Genomic DNA, 16,948 nt, shown 5'->3' on the forward strand with positions numbered 1-16,948 from the left:
GCCTTTGAAGGTATCTATGAACTCCGAGTCCACTAGTCTCTTTCTCCTCTGTATTTCCCACTTCTCCCAACTCATCTCTCTCTCCCTCCCTCCACCTGGACCCACATACTGCTGCATTCATTCTTTTTCCCGTTCCACAAACATGCCGCCCTGCACTGTCCCACACAACAGCCACTAGCCACAGGTGGCTATCTAAGTTTATTAAAATTAAGTAAAATCAAAAATTCAGTCCAAAGCTGCACTCACCACATTGCTTTACGCAGCTAGTGGCGATTATATTTGAAAGTTCTACGGGGCAGTTCTGTTTCAGGCACCTGAGGCAGTGATGGTCGCCTTGACCTCGAGGAGCTTACAGTCTGGGGGAGGAAAACAAGAGCCACCCAGCGTTACTTCTGAAGAGCTAACCCCTGTTAAGCTCTTGCTGTTAAATGGGGCAATTTGCTAAGTACTGTCTGCAACTATTTACAAGTGCATCCTGCCAGCACCATAAACCAGGTGCGTCACTATGGTGCTTTGCAGAGAGGGTAACAAATTCAAGAACGTGTCCAGCGTAGGTGGAGTGTTTTTCATTGGGCCTCAGCACCCAGGGTATGTATGTGCAGGGCCACAAAAGAAGGTGTGGATCCGTTTGCAGAGCTTCAGGGAAGGTTAGAAGCGGAGAGGAGTTGAAACCCACGTCTCTCTAGCCCACGCTTGCTCAGCCATCACCATCAGAGTCACCTGGCTGCTCAGTGCAAGTGCAAATTCCCTGCACCCGTCAGGCTCTGTGTGCGGGTCCTGGGAACCCACGTTTGCACCGAGCTCCCCATCGGCGCCCCGTCGCTTCTTTCCTGTTCACTAACGGAGGCCGGAGCACCGGGGGTCCACCCCACCTGCTCCTTCTACTTCCCCTTCCCTCACCTCCCCCAGCCTGTGCCCTGACCACGGGTCAAGGTCGGAGGCCGCGCCCCATAACCTCCGCCCCGCCTCTCGGAGCCTCAGTTTCCCCGTCCGTAAAATGGGGAGCTGGGCGGGTCAGCCAGGTGGCCTCGCACGTCAGCCGCCTGGCGCACAGGGGGCGCCCCCACACGCGGCCCCCGCCGGGACGCCCGAGACCCGCGCCCCACGCGCGCCCGAGCCGCCTACCCTCGCAGACCTGCTCCCACAGGTTCCTGCCCGAAGGCTCCGCAACCTGCCCCGGCGACACGGGCTGCTCGGGGGACACGGGGGACACAGTGGGCACTGGCGTCCTGGGGGTGACAGACGACTCTCCGGAGCTGGCGCGCTCCTCAGGCGGGGCGGTGCGGCCGCCCGGCAGCCCCGGCGCCGCCATGGCCTCGGTTTCCACGGCAACCGCGCGGCCGCGACCCGGAAGAAGCCGGAACTCGTGGGGGCGGGCCAGCGTCTGGAGACGTACTTCCGGGTCACGGCGGAGCGGGGTCTCACGTGGAGGCGGAGAAGTTTGGCCTGCAGGTGAGTGCGGGCGACGCGACATCGCGGGGACGGGGTGCTGCGAGGGGTGTGCAGACGGGGACCCGGTCTCCGGCGTGCGCTCGCCCGGCGAGGTTCTCCCCTCGGGGCTGGTCCCGGGCCCCCCGCGTCATCCCGCCCGGGGTTTGTGCGGCAGCTTTGGCGCGACGGAGCCTTGGAGGGACCCGCCTCGCTCCCTGGGTCCCTTGCTTCCCGCTGACGATCCCGCAGCGGCCGTGGGACGCCGGGGCCGCGCTGCAGACCACGCGCCCCGAAGGCCTGCGGGCTGGTTCCCGGTCCCCGGTGCCCCTCGGCCGCCCACGGCCCGGGAGTGAAAGTCTCCGCCCCTGAGTGTGCGAGCCCGAAGGAGGGAACACATTTGGGGTCGCAGCGTTGAAGACACGCGCTTCCGTGCTCAGGAGGCGGCCATGGGCGAGAAGGGGGTTCAGTTGACACCCCCCCCCCCGCTTCTTTGTTCCTGTCACGTCTCCTGACCCCTCCCCCACTCTCTGCCTCTTTCTTGACTCCACTCGCGCCAGATTTGCACCTTCTCCCTCACCTTTGCAAGCCCCTCTTCCTCTGCCCACCCGTGTCAATGTCAGTATCCCCTCAAGTTCCTTCCCCCGCTCTTTCTGTTCAACCCTGAATTACCACCCATATATTCCTAAATAGTCCCTCGTCAGCTCAGTCACCCCCGGGCCTCAGAGCCATTGCCCGTCTCCACTGGGACATCTCAAGGCATCTGTTCAAGCCAGTGTGTCCCCCAGCCCCACCACCCGCTTTCGGTTCCTTTGTCTCACGGAGTAGCACCACCATCCTGCAGTTGCTCACGCTGGAAAACCGTTCCTCAGAAAGTTTCCTGACAACGGATAGACCAGGTTGGACAACCTCCATTGTCCTGATGTACTTGGAGCGAGTGACAACGCGCTTTAGCTCCACCGCAGGCCTGGCCTGGCCCTCTGAAGCTGCTAAGAGTTAGGCAGGTCCAGTGTGGACCCCTGGACTCTGAGGCTGGGGGGAGCTGCAGGATGGAGAAGCTCCTGACCTTTCCCTGCCACTGTCCAGACGTCCCGGGAGATCCCTTGGGTGTCTCCGTGTCATCTAGTCCAGGGAGCAGCAGGAACTGGGCTGGTGACAGAAGTAGCCCAGCTGGAAGCTGAAAGGTACTTGCAGGCCCTGCCCCTTCTCAAAGGTGCCTCCCTGATAGTTTCCAAAAAAAAAGTGTCCTAAGTTGCTATGTGGCATATCCAATCATTAAATGTTAGCAATTTATTTGAATGTTTAAAAACAGGCTTGCAGGCTGGATGTCCTCATCCTTCTCCCCTCACCTTCCACCCCCCGATTTGTTTCAATCCCTTTGATGGGTGGGGAAACTGAGGCCTGGAGAAGCCAACAGCTGTGCGGCAAGACGGTATCAGTCACCACTTGAACCGGGTGTTTTCAGCCCTAGCTCCTCTCACCCTGCCTCGCTGCTGCTCTCATTACGTGGGACAGTAATTAGGAGAGTAAGTCATCGGGGTGCGGTGGGGGGGATTAATTTCCAGACACAAAGCAGAAGAGCTGTTTGGATGAGCCAAGGTGACAGGTAATTGTGCCACACTGACTGCCTCTGGTGGGAACTGGTGAGGGCGGAGCTCAGGGTTTCTGTCCCCTGCACAGTAAAAGGTGAGCCCCTGAAGACAGTGTCTGCTCAGTCTGGCATAACTGCAGTCGTACCCTCAGTGACTAGGCTTAAAGAAGTGAGGAATCGGGTTAGGAAAAGGAGTCCACATGGAGCAAGCACTTTCCGTGGATTATCGTGTTTATTCTTTCCAACAGCCCTTTGAGAAGGAAGTGGTATTATCCCATTTTCCAGATGGCGAAATTAAGGCTCTGGGAGGTTAGGTGATTGACTTAAGGTGAGAGAGTAGTTTGGATTTGAACCTGGGGCTGTCTGAATGCTAACTCCATTCTACATTGATCATATTTCACTTTGTTCCGCATTGTCCCATTCCCTAGCATTTTAGACCATCCACTCAAGGAAACGTGGCTCTTGGCCATACCTACACAGGGTGGCTTGCCGTGGGGGTAACTTGTACCATTTCTATTTTCAGGAATGATCACCAAGACCCATGAAGAGGACCTTGGCTTTGGGCTCCCTGAGAAAAAGAAGAAGAAGAAGAAGAAGGCGGTCAAAGAACCAGAGACTCAGTACTCGGTGTTAAACAGTGACAATGATTTCTCTGAGGTCTGTCCCCCAAGAGCCATATCCCCTTCAAAGAGTGGGGTTCAAGGGCAGGCACACAAGATGCCTCTGGTGAAGCAAAAGAAGAAAAAGAAAGGCCACAGCACGGTCTGCAGGGAGCATCCAGACGCTGAGACCACAGCCTGTGCCCGGCAGACAGAGGAGTCGCCTGGCCCCGGGAAGCAGCCTTGGGGGCCGTCTGAGTCCCTCTGCAGGGAGAAGAAAAACAAGCAGTCCTTGTGGTCTCTGGCCACGTCCCCGGGTTCGAGGGTAAAGACCTCCCCAGACCCCAGACAAGGTGAGGAGGTGACCAGAGTTGGCAAGAAGCTCAAAAAACACAAGAAGGAGAAAAAGGCCCAGGAGGCCGCAGCCTCAGCCCAGGACCCTTGGTTCTGTGAGGCTGGGGGTGCCCTGCACGCTTGCTCAGTGGGGAAGGGTGGCCAGGAGCTGGCCGCCTTGGGGCAGAAACGGAAGCAGGGGAGCCCCCGGGAACCCAACGCAAAGAAGAAGAAGAAAAAGAAGATCCACCAGGAGGGAGACACCCCCCAAGGCCACCCCGAGCCCTGCAGGTCTGTGGACAGCAGCCCTAGGAAAGGAAGTAAAAAAAAGAAGGCCGTCAAAGTGGAGGCTTCAGAATACATCCCCATCGGAGATGGCCCCAGAGCCCCCGCGAAGAAGAAAATGAAATCCAAGAAAAAGGCAGAGCTGCCAGGCACAGAGGAGCCAGCTCTGAGGAAGAAAAAGAAGAGGAAGGAGAGCAAAGTAGAAGCGAGCGAGGAGGTAGGCTTGCCTTCAGAAGTTGACTCTGCTTTGGGAGAAGAAGGGGCGCAGTTAGGAGCATATGTGTGTGTGCGCTCGCAACTCAACTTTTTAGCTGCCCGAACCCCGATTAAACTGACTTCAGCCCGAAGAGGGATGTACAGACACATGTAACTGGAAAAGCTGACAGCTGCCTAGCACTTACTGGGGGCTGCGCCTCAGTGAATGCCACCTGAAGGACGAGTCCCCAGAACCCGGTCCTCAGGACACGTGTGTGGCCTGTGCTCGGCTTGGCCAGATGTGACTGGGGGGTGGGGTGGGGGGCTACGAGAGGCAGTTCTGGTTCCTGGGTTTGACCCAGCTTTGCCCTGGTCCATTAGACTTGATCCCACTGGATCGCTCCTCCTTCATCCAGAAACTCTGAGGGCCTGGCAGGAACCCCAAAAGTTGTGGAGCGAACGCCCATCAGAATCTAGAATCCCTTCTGCCATGAGCCCAGGGAAAGGTGGTCGGTCCCCTCTGCTTAACACCCTGGGATGGGGACTCTGCCGCTCAGCGCAGCCACTGAGTCAGGAAATGCCTGCCCATCTTCAGGGTCCGGGAGGGTGATGGGAGGAAACAGAGCCATCCAGGGATGTGTGACGTGGCAGTTGTCAATACTGCAGGACAAGGGGCAGGTGGCCGGCCGAGGGTCCCTCGGGCTGAAGCCAGGGAGAGCGTGGCCCGTGCAAATAGGGTCAGGACAGGCCCAGTGAGGACACCCCGTGGGAACCGAGATGTGAGGGACCCGGATGGAGCAGGAGGTGCAGGGGCCCGGGCAGGAGCAAGGAGGCTGGGGTGGCAGGAGCTACGGGAGCCGGGGGCCCCATCAGTGACAGACCAGAGGCCACAGAAATCTGGATTTTTGTCTAAAACAAGGTGGGAGCCCCTGGAGGGTTTTGGGGAGAGGGGTGACGTGATCTTTGTTTTGTTTTTCTTGAGATATAACTGGCATAACATTGTGTAAGTTTAAGGTGTGCAACAGGTTCCGATTGGGTTTTTAAAGCTCTCACCTGAGCTGCTGTGTGGAGTGGACCAGGTCTGGGGGGTGGGGAGGCAGGAGAGAAGGTGGCGACCAGCACCTGGGGGTGGGCAGTGTGGAGGAGAGAACTGGGTCGGTTCGGGTTTGCGGGTAGCCCCTCAACCCCCATGAGGGCTGAGCCCACCTTTGCATTCCCCAGCCCCTGCCGGCGCCTCCCACGCCCGCCCCCCACATCAGCAGGGCCCTTGGCCTCTCTTCTTGCTGATTTGGTGTCACCCTGGAAGGCCAGGTGACTGGTGTGGCAGGAAAGCCTGTGCACCTGGCCTGAGTCAAGAGACCTGAGTTAACGTCAGCCCTGCCCTGAGCCGTGGGGTGACTTCATGACAGTCACTTCACCTCACAGCTTGAGTTTTGTGGGTGACGGGTTGGGTGGTGCTGGGACCTTGGGACTTTTCTGGCCTCTCGCGATTGCACCCGCAGGGCTGCGGGGCACAGGCCGCACGTGCCCGGCTCTTACCCTTTGCTGTCCTGCGCAGGAGCCCGACACGGACCTCGAGGTGGTGCTGGAGAAGAAAGGAAACATGGACGAGGCACATATAGACCAGGTAGGCCCAGGTCCCGGGAGCCTGGTCGCAGAAGCACCCTGGGCTCTGAGGGCCACCAGGCCGCATCCACAGCCCATGTCCATCCCCACTTCCTGCTGGAAGACCCCTTCAACCTCACAGTGTTGGCCTGAGGGTCCTCTGGTCATTCAGAGCCCCAGGCTGAGGCTCTGCTCCCCATAACCACTGCAGGGCAAGTGGGGAGAATGTTCCCGAGACCTGAAGCCTGGGTGGGGAACACATGCCCAGCCAGGTCCACTTGCCACCTCTTGGCCTCAATTCAGGACCATTTAGAGAAGGGGTTGTGTTGGACCAGCTGCTGTTTATGTGGTGCCGGATGCCCTGGGAAACACGTCCCGTGTGGGAACTGGACAGCATAGGAACCATACAGGGCGGCCTTTGACCGTCACTAGCGAGGTGACCTGGGGCAGTCACTAACCTCACTGACCCTGTGTAGGTGAAGACACAGATGCTGGGTCAGAAGGTAGTTCCGTTTTTAATGTTTTTGAGGAATCTCTGTACTGTTTTCCACAGTGGCTGCACCAATCTGCAATCCCACCAACAGTGCACGAGGGCTCTTTTCTCCACATCCTCGCCAGCACTTGTTTGTTGATTTATGGATGACGCCATTGTAGTAGGTGTGAGGTGGTATTTCATTGTGGTTTTAATGTGCTTTTCTCTGATGATTAGTCATGTTGAACATATATGTCTATTGGCCATCTGTATGTCTTCTTTGGAGAAATGTCTCTTCAGGTCATCTGCCCATTTTTTCATTGGATTGTTTCTCTTTCGGTGTTGAGTTGTATGAGTTGTTTATGTGTTTTGGATTAACTCTTCATCAGATGTCTCACTGGCAAGTATGTTCCCCCATTCAGTTGGTTGGCTTTGTTTGTTGACGGTTTCCTTTGCTGTACAAAACTTTAGTTTGATTTAGTCCCGTTTATTTTTTCTTTTGTTTCCCAAGAAGACATATCTAAAAAAAAGTATGGCTAAGACTGATGTCAAAGAGTATACCACCTATGTTTTCTTGTAGGCGTTTTATGGTTTCAGGTCTTAACATTTACATCTTTTATCCATTTTGAGTTTATTTTCGTTTATGGTGTAAGAAAGTGGTCTGGTTTCAATTTGTATGTTATCCAGTTTTTCCAATATCATTTATTGAAGAGGCTGTCTTTACTCCATTTTTATATTCTTGCCTCCTTTGTCACAGTTTGGATGACCACATAGGCGTGGGTTTATTTCTGTGCTCTCCATTCTGTTCCTCTGATCTATGTGTCTGTTTTTATGCCAGTACCATGCTGTTTTGATTATTGTAGGCTGGTAGTATAGTTTATCAGGTAGCATGAGACTTACAACTTTGTTCTTAAGTTTACTGTGGCTATTCAGGTCTTTTGTAGTTCCATATGAATTTTAAGATTATTTGTACTAGTTCTGATTGCATTGAATCTATAGATTGCTTTGGGTAGTGTGGACATTTTAACAATATTAATTCTTCCTATCTGTGAGCGTGGTATATGTTTCCATTTGTTTGTATCTTCAATTTTTTCAGTGTCTTGTAGGTTTCCAAATACAGGTCTTTACCTCCTTGGCTAACTTTATTCCTAGGTATTTTATTCTTGTTGATGCAATTGTAAATGCGATTGTTTTCTTAATTTCTCTTTCTGATAGTTTGTTACTGGTATAAAACACAACCAGTTTCTGAATATTAATTTTATAGCCTGCCACTTGACCGAATTCACTTATTAATTCTAAGTTTTTTGGTGAAATCTTTAGGGTTCTCTACATAGAGTATCATGTCATCTGCAAATGATGGTTTTACTTCTTCCTTTCCAATTTGGATGCCTTTATTTTTCTTTTAATTCTTATTTTTTCTTATGTCGTATTTCTTTTATCTGTCATTGCCATGTCTAGGACTCCCAATACTGTGTTGATTAAAAGTGGTGAAAGTGGACGTCCTGGTCTTCAAGGTTTTCACTGTGGAGTATGATGTTAGCTGTGGATTTGTCTTACATGGCCTTTATATGTTGAGGTATTTTCCCCGTATTCCCACTTTGCTGAGGGTTTTTAGCATAAATGGATGCTGGATTTTGTCAGATACTTTTTCTGCATCTATTGATATAGTCATATGATTTTTATGCTTCATTTTGTTTCTGTGATGTATCATGTTAATTGATTTGTGGATACTGAACCATCCCTGTATCCCTGGACTAAATCCCACTTGGTCATGGTGTATGATCTTTTTGACATACTGCTGAATTCCATTTGCTGATAATTTTTTTGAGGTTTGCACTTATGTTCATCAGGGATGTTGGCCAGTAATTTTCTTATTTTGTTGTGTGTTTGTATGGTTTTGGTACTAGAAAAATGCTGGCCTCGTAAGACGAGTTATAGAGCCTTTTCTCTTCAGTTTTTTGGAATAGTTTGAGAGGGGTAGGTATTAATTCTTTCTTGAATGTTTGGTAGAATTCACCTGTGAAGCTGTCTGGTCCACGACGTTCTTTTGTTGGGAGTAAATTCGATTTCAGTACTAGAATCCATTTGTTCAAATGTTCAGTTTCCTCCTGATGTAGCCTTGGAAAACTGTTTCTAGGAATTTTTCCATTTCTTTTAGATTCTCCAATTTGTTGGCATATAAATGTTCATAGTATTCCTTTCTATTCCTATTTTTGTAGTGTCAGTTGTAATCTCTCCTCTTTCATTTCTTGTTTTTAAATTATGTTTTTCAGTTACAGTTGACATTCAATATTATTTTGTATTAGTTTCAGTTGAACATCCTAACGGCTAGACAGTTTATAATTTATGCAGTGAACCCCCCAATTAGTCCATTATCCACCTGACACTATACTAGTTGTTGTAACATTTTTTTCTTTTTAAGATTTTTATTAAAAATATAGCTAACATACAATGTTATATTAGTTTCAGGGGTACAGCATAGTTATTCAACATTTAAATACCTAAAGAAGTGGTCACCATGATAAGCCCAGCAACCATCTGACACTGTACCGTGTTATCACAATATTATTGACTATATTCCCTATGCTGTACATTACATCCCCACGACTTACTTGTTTTATACCTGGATATTTGAATCTCTTACTCCCCTTCACCTTTTCCCCCTTTTTAAATTTGTCAATTACAGTTGACATTCAGTATTATTTTATATTAATTTTAGGTGTACAGCATAGTGGTTATACATTTACATACTGTAAGAAATGATCCCCCCTGACTAGCCTAGTACCCACCTAGCACTATACATAGTTATAATTGACTCTATTCCCTGTGCTGTGCTTTACATCCCCATGACTATTTTGTAACTACCAATGTGTACTTAATCCCTTCACCTTTTTCACCCACCCCCCAAACCCCTGCCACCTATCACCCCAATAAATCTAGTACCCATCTGACACCATACCTAGTTATTACAATGTTACTGACTGTGTTCCTTACACCCCATGACTGCTTTGTACAAACGACTTGTACTTCTCAGTCCTTCCCTTTCCTCCCACCCCCTCCCATCTAACTGTTTCTTTCCTCACCCTTACTCAGGTGAGGCGAAAGGCCTTGCAAGAAGAGATCGATCGCGAGTCGGGCAAAACGGAAGCTTCTGAAACCAGGAAGTGGACAGTAAGTTTGGTGCTGGAGCTCTTGAAGGCGGTGCCCTTGGCATCCCGGGCCCCTGCCCCTCGCAGCATGAGCAGCAGGGTGAGGGTGACCTAGTTAGCCCAGGCCCTGGAGGCGGCCCCCGCTGGCCCGCTGGCTTCCTCCACCATCCACCACAGAATTTGTCCTGAGCTAATTTCCTTCTTAACCCTCGTCTGTGTGACTTCAGTCATCATCTTGGGGAGCTGGGTTTCTTACCTCTCCCAAGAAGGGGTCCTTGCTTAGCCCATTGCTCTGAGGGGCGCTCTTGCATTTTCTTGAATATGGGTGATCTGTGCACGGGTGGTAGGAATCAGGAACCCCAAGTTCCTGCTCTGGCTCGGCTTCGGACTTGGCTGCATGACCGTTTACCTCTTGGCCTCCACTCCCTTCCTGCTATAAAATGTGGTGCTTCTGGGAGGAGACATGCATTTCAGATTCCCACTCGCCCTCCTCCACCTTGTGACAGAAGCTGTAGGCTGATGGTTGCTTGGCCAGCTGGAGAGGTGAGGTGAGGTGAGGTGAGGTATGCCATGCCATGGTGGCCAGCCTGGTGGGGACGTGTGCCGTGCTGTTTGCCATGAGTTAGGGGAGGAGGAGTAAAGCAGATGGGCAGCTCGACGTGTAAAAGGAGGGCTCGGGCGCTGGCCAGACCTGAGATGGAATTGCAGCCAGGTCTCCGATGAGGCTTGTGCCCCCGTTGAGCAGAACGCCGCCTCCGTTTCCTGCTCAGGAAAACGGGCATCACAGCGTCCCTCAGAGGGCTCTTGTCAGAAGAAGAACACGGTGCTCATGAGCATTGCGCCTGGGACAGAGCAAGCATCCCGTCAGCTGGGTCCTCCCTGGGGCGCTTGGGGTCGGGGAAAGGAAAGGGTTGGCAACCAGGCGGATAACCACCTTTGCTCTCTTCACACAGGGCACTCAGTTTGGCCAGTGGGATACTGCTGGTTTTGAAAACGAGGAACAGAAACTGAAATTTCTCAAACTTATGGGTGGCTTTAAAAATCTGTCCCCTGCGCCCCGCCGCCCCCCTCACACGGCCGGAAGGCCCAACATGGCGCTCAGCAAGGCGGCGGCCGACGGCCTGCAGCAGAGCTTGCAGCAGGACTACGAGCGGGCCGCGAGCTGGAAGTACCGCCGGGGGGCCGGCCTCGGCTTCTCCTCCGCCCCAAACAAAGTCTTTTATATCGACAGGAATGCTTCCAGGTCAATCAAGTTTGAAGACTAAACTCGCCTGGTTTGTCCCCCCAAAAGAGCCAAAATTGCTTTTGTTCAGTTATGCAGAGGAAAGCCATCTGACAGTCGACCTGAGGTGGGGGCAGCTCATGTTTCGGGAGCCACGGGAGCATGAGTGGCTCAAATCGACTGTTCTCTGCGTTAAGCTTTACATCCCCTTTTGAAGACGTCACTGTGTAAATAATGACAGCTAACATTTGTTGAGTACGGCGTATGTGCCAGACACACACTGACTGAAGTGTTTTCCTTGCATTAATGTACTTCATCTTCTTAATTATGAAATAGGTGCTGTTATTATCCCCATCTTACAGGTGAGGAAACTGAGGTGCAGGGATGAAGTCATTACATTGCCCAGGGTCACCCAACCAGTAAGTGCCAAGTGTCCTTTCATACCTCAAGCCCTACGTCACTGTTCACGGCTCTGAATGTCCCCCTTGAGAATTTCAACTGGAATACTCACGGGATTAAAAGGTCTTCTGACTGAAGGAACAGAAGTTCATTACACGTCTAAATCACAAACCGGAAGTGGAATGAATGATAAACGGGAACCGCAGGCTTATTTTCCTTTCCCAGCTCAGAGTAGCTGCAGGCAGAGGTGTCTGAACTGCAATAAAGCAACTGTGGCTGAGCTTCCTCTGCTGCAGAGAAATGTCTCTGATCCAGTCTTGCCTTTTCCAGCTGCCTGCCTGCCATCCTCAGTGCTGAGCCTGGATTTCTTCTCTGCTGTAACTAGATTCTGAACGAGGCATTTTAGATAGCGGTTAGTCCTATGTAGGACCCACTGGCAAATTCCCAGGGATGTGTTTGTTGGATTCTTTACCATCACACGGAAGAGAATCCCAGGTGACTTCTGTGGTGGAGGCTGAATGCCAGGAGCAGACACATGGGGATGACACAGGAAGTTGCCTCATCAGCCATGGTGACAATGTTTCCAAGCGTGGACTCTACAGCCAGCCTCACTAGGTACAGCCACCCGAGTGACACGTGACCACCTTCTCTCCACCTAGCATTTTGCTTCCCAGACTACAGGGTGTGACTGGGACATTTTCACATCATTTGGCCTGAAAGCCTCCGTCAGACGTCCCACCTCAGGCAGGAAGTCCTGGTGTCAGGGTTCATACAACAACCCCGAGGAAGCAGCCTCTTCCTTTGCTCCCTCATCCTGTGTTGGCTTCATCAGGCTGGTGGAAAGATGGCCATAGCCATTCCAGGCAGCTTACCAAGACACTAGGACATTCCAAAGGAGGAAATAAAACCGTGTGGTTCAAGGAAGCTTCCAGAAGCCCCTCAAGAGACCGTTCGTCCTAACTCATGCCCATTCCTGAACCAGCCCCTGGTGGAAGGAAGATTCTGCTCAGGCCGGTGAGAAAAAGTAAGGAGCAGATGCTAACGAGACAAACATGGCGCCCACCACTGACTGCCCCGCTGGGCAGGTGAGGCCGGCCTGCCTGGGCCATGACCAGCGAGCGTTGGCCAGGTCACGAGTCCTACAGTGCCGCTCTCAGCGGCTGGGGTGGGCCACTTCCCTCAGAACCTGGCCTTGCGTGGATTCAGCCTTGAGATACGTAATGGAATAGGCCATCCAAACACCTCGAAGGGAAAGTTCTGCATTTGGAGTGAGCTCCTTCGGGGCAGCTGCTCCTCTAACGGGAGGAAATCTCCTGGCCGTGAACTACAGGAATCCATCCCGTGTCAACGGGAACTACCTGTTCTCTACTCGTTCTGATCTTGCCGAGACATCACACTTGCGTTTGGGCTCGTCAGGAAGGATTGTGTGTGGTCTGCCATCTCGGGTGCTTCTGGCGAGTGGATGATGGCTTGTTCCCCGACTGGTCCCCACAGTGATAGCGCTCATTAGGGTGTGATGGTCAGGCCTTTCCCTCCTGCCGTGTGGTATAAGTGGTCTGTGTCATAGGGTTTGACTTTGGAACTCACTGTATCACCGTTGGCTGACGTGATCCCCTTGCTCGAGGGAAGGTTTATTCAAGTCCGTTCCTGAAGCACAGTCTAGCCAAAGAAGGTTGAGCAGCCAGGACGGCAAGATGCCCGTGTCCCCAGAATGGACTTAACCTCATCTCTGCCGCTGTTGTCTGCAGACCGCCGTCACTCACATAGCAGGGCCCTGTCCTGGGAGGCCTTCCTGTCTCAGCTTCTGGTGACAGCTGAGCTCCTGTCCTCTGGAAATCGAACCAGTTGCCTTGAGCCACCCAGGCCCCTCCTCGACCTGTCTGCAAGTTTTTATGGTGTGATTTCCATGATCCCTTTCAGTCTGGACTCCATGTAGAACACAGCCTGTTTCCATTGGAACAAGGTTTTGGATTTTTTACTCAGATCTGGGAAGGGGGAAAGGGAGGCCTGGCATTTACCGTGGCCGAGGTCTTAGCTGAATATTTAACAGCCCTCTTCTCAGACTTGTTCTCCCTCAGCCCTTCTCACTGACTGACCCTCTTCGTATGGTAAGGTCCTTCCCTCCTCCCTGTTGCCCCTGTCCGCTGTCCCCCAAACCTCATGATTCGTAACCACTTTATTTCATGGTCCCTGCCGTTTCTGCCTTAGTCCACTGGGCCCTGTCCTGTGGCCACCTTTCCACACACAACTAAACCGGCCCATCCAAACTATTTCCCAAAGAGACACAGTTCTCCCCTAAAATAAATTGCGTACTCAGCTCTATAAACTTAACAACTGTTCAGGTTCACGACTGGCAGAATGCCCCCCAAAGATGTCCATGTCCTGATGACCGGAACCTGTGAATATGCTAGGATACAAAACAAGAGGGAGTTTAGGGGGGGCAGATGGAGTTAAGGTCCCAGGTTATGTGGGTCGGCCCAGTCGAACCGCAAGGGTCCTTAAATGTAGAAGAGGAAGTCGAGTCTAAGAGACTTGGAAGAGACTCCACAAGCTGTTGCTGGTTTTGAAGGTGGAGGAAAGGACCACAATCCAAGGAATGCAGGCAGCTTCTAGAAGCTGGGAGAGGCCAGGAAATGGATTCTCCTGTGAGCCTCCAGGAAGAAGCCACCCTGCTGACACCTTCACTCTGAAGGTGAGTCCACTGGGACCAGCTGGACTTCCGGCCAGCAGAACTGGACGGTGATAAAATCGTATTGTTTCAAACCACTAAATTTGTGGTCATTTGTTAAAGCAGCGACAGAAAATGAATATAGGTCTTATGCAGAAGTTTTACCTTATTTCCTAGAATTCTTGGATTTTTTTATTGTTTCCATCCCATCCTATGTGATGCGAGTAGGCTGCTTTCCGTGTAGGCCGTGGTTTCCAGAGACGGGCTAACTGCTTTAGTAATTGGGTTGGGAAGAACCACACAAGAGCATAGGAAATCTAAGCTGCTGCCTGGCCAGGTGACATGTTGCAGAAGCTCCTTTGGTGTATGTCTACCCGACCTAATATGAACCTCCAAGTTCAGGTGAATGGAATAACGTTTAGAATTCACTGACTTAGGCGTGGGAACTAATGCCATCTGATGTGTACAGCCTCAAAGCAGAAGAAATTACTTTAAAGCACATAATTGGTGAATTTGCCAATTTCTTTTGTTTTCATTTAAATAGTATGACACAGTAAAAGTGGTATTGGAAAACATTTTGTGAAATAAAGGCCACTTGGGAATATCTGAGCCGTGTCACCACGCCCTCTGAATTTCTGCATGTTTTCAGTAAAGGGACATTCTTTGGTACCTGCCACTCTTCCATGGAGGTGTTTCTCAACAGAATTCCTTGGGTGAGGGGATGTCACTTAAATTGGCCAGAAAAGGTATAGCACATTCTTGGTCCTAAACTATTCGGTTAAAACATTAGTTCACATAGGGGCCGGCCTGGTGGCTCGAGCGGTTAGAGCTCCCTGGCTCCTAACGCCGAAGGCTGCTAGTTTGATTCCCACATGGGCCAGTGGGCTCTCAACCACAAGGTTGCCAGTTCAATTCCTCGAGTCCCGCAAGGGATGGTGGGCTCTGCCCCCTGAAACTAAGATCGAACATGGCACCTTAAGCTGAGCTGCCGTTGAGCTCCCGGATGGCTCGGTTGGAGCGAGTCCTCTCGGTCACAGGGTTGCCAGTTTGATTCCCGCAAGGGATGGTGGGCTGTGCCCCCTGCAACTAGCAACGGCAGCTGGACCTGGAGCTGAGCTGCGCCCTCCACAACTAAGATTGAAAGGACAACAACTTGACTTGGAAAAAAGTCCTGGAAGTACACACTGTTCCCCCAATAAAGTCCTGTTCCCCTTCCCCAATAAAATCTTTTTTAAAAAAATTAGTTCACATAAATTTATCTTCAAAAATTATCTTAGGCACTTTTACTGAGATTAACGTGTGAACTGTAATCATGCATTTCATAGGGCAGGTAGAGATGAAATGTGATCTCTGTCTACTGTATACCTTCCAGTAGTACAATAGTTGGGGGCAGTTTTATTCTACAACTTGGATGCATTTTCCTGAACAAAGGGTTCTAGGCTGGCGTCCCTGCCAATCACTATTAATGTTCTTACTGATTCAAAATAAAATGTCAGTGGAAGCTCATCAGTAATAACAATCAGATTCCATCAAACTGGTGGTAAGAAACATAGACAGAATCCCATGCTGTCTAGAAATATGGCTGCACAGCAAACCAGACAATATGTTGCGATAACATTCTCTTCTGAAGAGAATCGGGGGTAATTAAATGAACAGCCATGAACATAAATACTCCTTCAGGAGGTTTATTCTATTGTAGGATATAGTTGCTTCAGGTTTATTCTGTCACAGGATATATTCTAAGGCTAGTCAAGAGCTGCTTTTTGATAGAAAAAGGAATTATTTGAGCCATCTGCCTTTTATAAATGCTCCAAGGTGGTGCAGGCAACATTTAATTCCAGACTTGAGATCCTTGCAATAGGGAGAGGAAAACAGTAGCTTTTAAAAAAGCGCTTTGCACGGTTCTTTTTTCAATTAAAGACGCCACAGAGAAAGATGTGACTTGCGTTCAGCTGCTCAGTGAACGAGACTGGACCTTAGTGCTCTGACCTTTCCCACTTCACAGTCAGAATAATCCTGGGTAGAGGCCAAAGCTTAAACCAATGGTACATGTGTAAAAATAAAATCTGAAAACGCAGGTCTTTTTGGACTTGGCAGCAGAGCTCCTGGGGAGAGGTCCCCGATTCAGGTCCGCGTTTGCAGAGGGAGCCTGAGGGCCAGCTCAGTCAGATGACCCATATCTGGTTGTTTGCTCCGCTTCTTGATGTATTCCAGAGTTTTCACCTAGGAGGGAAAAGAAGGATCCATTTCTTTACTGGTTTGCAATTCTCTATCCTTGGAACCCAAGGCTGTAACAAATCAGCCATATCATGATCTTGTGTTTTTTTCTTAGCAGAGAACAGGTCAAGTCTTTTGAAGGATAAGGGCAGGGAAGAAATAAGCAAAGTCTTTAAAACTTCTTAGATTACAAATTGCCCTTACAATAAAAATTGGATGTGACCAGGCATGACTGATCTTTTAATGTGTGTGGTTTCTACACTGAGGAAATAAATTTTTAATACTACATAGCACAAGGAAGTGATCCTGTAAAACTTGTGGGCCTGGCCCTTTTCTAGAAGGGGCATGCGGTCCTGGCCCAATGCTGTGTCTGGCCAGCAGGCTGGTGTTTCTGGTCACTACCCTCGGAGGGTCTTACCATGGTCCTGGTGTCCGCACAGCCATGCCTCTGAGCCAGGTGCCACAGGTTGACTGAGAGCTGATTCAGCCTGTTGTTGCGCAGGTCCCCGTGGGCCAAGATACTGTTAAAGAAGGAAAGGCCCAACGAGCTCTGGCGCTTTAGGGCCTGAAAGAGAAAAGAGAGGTTATTGTCGGGCGCTGGGGCTCGAGACCGGCCCACTGTTGATGCAGGCCTGGGTTCAAATGCCAGCCCCACCACAGATCTTCTGGAGGGCAAGCTGCTCAATCTCCTGAGTCCTAGCTTCTTCGTCTGTGGGAAAATGAGCTGATGGCAGCTCAGAGGGTGCGTGAGGATCCAATGCGATGATACGATGATACGTGTAAAG

The 16,948-nt window shown here is 50.9% G+C and overlaps 3 protein-coding genes across 7 annotated transcripts in view; 1 reads left to right on the forward strand and 2 right to left on the reverse strand.

The window, feature by feature from the left end:
* The window catches only part of IQCK (IQ motif containing K), a 77,513-nt gene extending 76,201 nt beyond the window's left edge, over positions 1 to 1,312 (reverse strand). The window contains exon 1 of the mRNA XM_019751654.2: positions 1,126 to 1,312. Within this exon, the coding sequence (XP_019607213.2) occupies positions 1,126 to 1,312 (187 nt within the window). The remainder of the gene's footprint in view (positions 1 to 1,125) is intronic.
* On the forward strand, positions 1,311 to 14,552 carry KNOP1 (lysine rich nucleolar protein 1). 5 transcript variants are annotated; one of them, XR_012493223.1, is made up of 6 exons: positions 1,311 to 1,452; positions 3,543 to 4,453; positions 5,990 to 6,058; positions 6,590 to 6,693; positions 9,602 to 9,679; positions 10,611 to 10,649. XR_012493223.1 is itself a non-coding variant. In XM_019751645.2 (5 exons), the coding sequence occupies exons 1-5, from the start codon at positions 1,311 to 1,313 to the stop codon at positions 10,920 to 10,922; spliced, it is 1,512 nt and encodes a 503-aa protein (XP_019607204.2). In that variant the 3' UTR covers positions 10,923 to 14,552. The 5 variants fall into 5 exon arrangements, 4 of the variants coding, with proteins under 4 accessions (XP_019607204.2, XP_074179235.1, XP_019607206.2 ...); XM_019751645.2 differs by lacking the exon at positions 6,590 to 6,693 and having other exon boundaries at positions 10,611 to 14,552; XM_074323134.1 differs by lacking the exon at positions 10,611 to 10,649 and having other exon boundaries at positions 6,590 to 6,700; positions 9,602 to 9,673.
* A 1,063-nt stretch (positions 14,553 to 15,615) lies between these two features.
* Positions 15,616 to 16,948, reverse strand: part of VPS35L (VPS35 endosomal protein sorting factor like) — a 76,958-nt gene continuing 75,625 nt past the window's right edge. The window contains exons 30-31 of the mRNA XM_074323112.1: positions 16,582 to 16,728; positions 15,616 to 16,169 (exon numbers count right to left, since the gene is read on the reverse strand). Of these exons, the coding sequence (XP_074179213.1) occupies positions 16,071 to 16,169; positions 16,582 to 16,728 (246 nt within the window). The 3' untranslated portion in view covers positions 15,616 to 16,070. The remainder of the gene's footprint in view (positions 16,170 to 16,581; positions 16,729 to 16,948) is intronic.

Source organism: Rhinolophus sinicus, linkage group LG18, assembly GCF_036562045.2.
Source record: "Rhinolophus sinicus isolate RSC01 linkage group LG18, ASM3656204v1, whole genome shotgun sequence".
Taxonomy (NCBI): Eukaryota; Metazoa; Chordata; class Mammalia; order Chiroptera; family Rhinolophidae; genus Rhinolophus; species Rhinolophus sinicus.

What these genes read in the sequence shown, in the direction of transcription:
- KNOP1 (XM_019751645.2), top strand. Translation starts at nt 1,311, where the DNA reads ATGGCCTCGGTTTCCACGGCAACCGCGCGGCCGCGACCCGGAAGAAGC. An exon ending in AAGTAGAAGCGAGCGAGGAG is followed by an intron (nt 4,454 to 5,989) that starts GTAGGCTTGCCT and finishes TGTCCTGCGCAG; the next exon opens with GAGCCCGACACGGACCTCGA. An exon ending in ACGAGGCACATATAGACCAG is followed by an intron (nt 6,059 to 9,601) that starts GTAGGCCCAGGT and finishes ACCCTTACTCAG; the next exon opens with GTGAGGCGAAAGGCCTTGCA.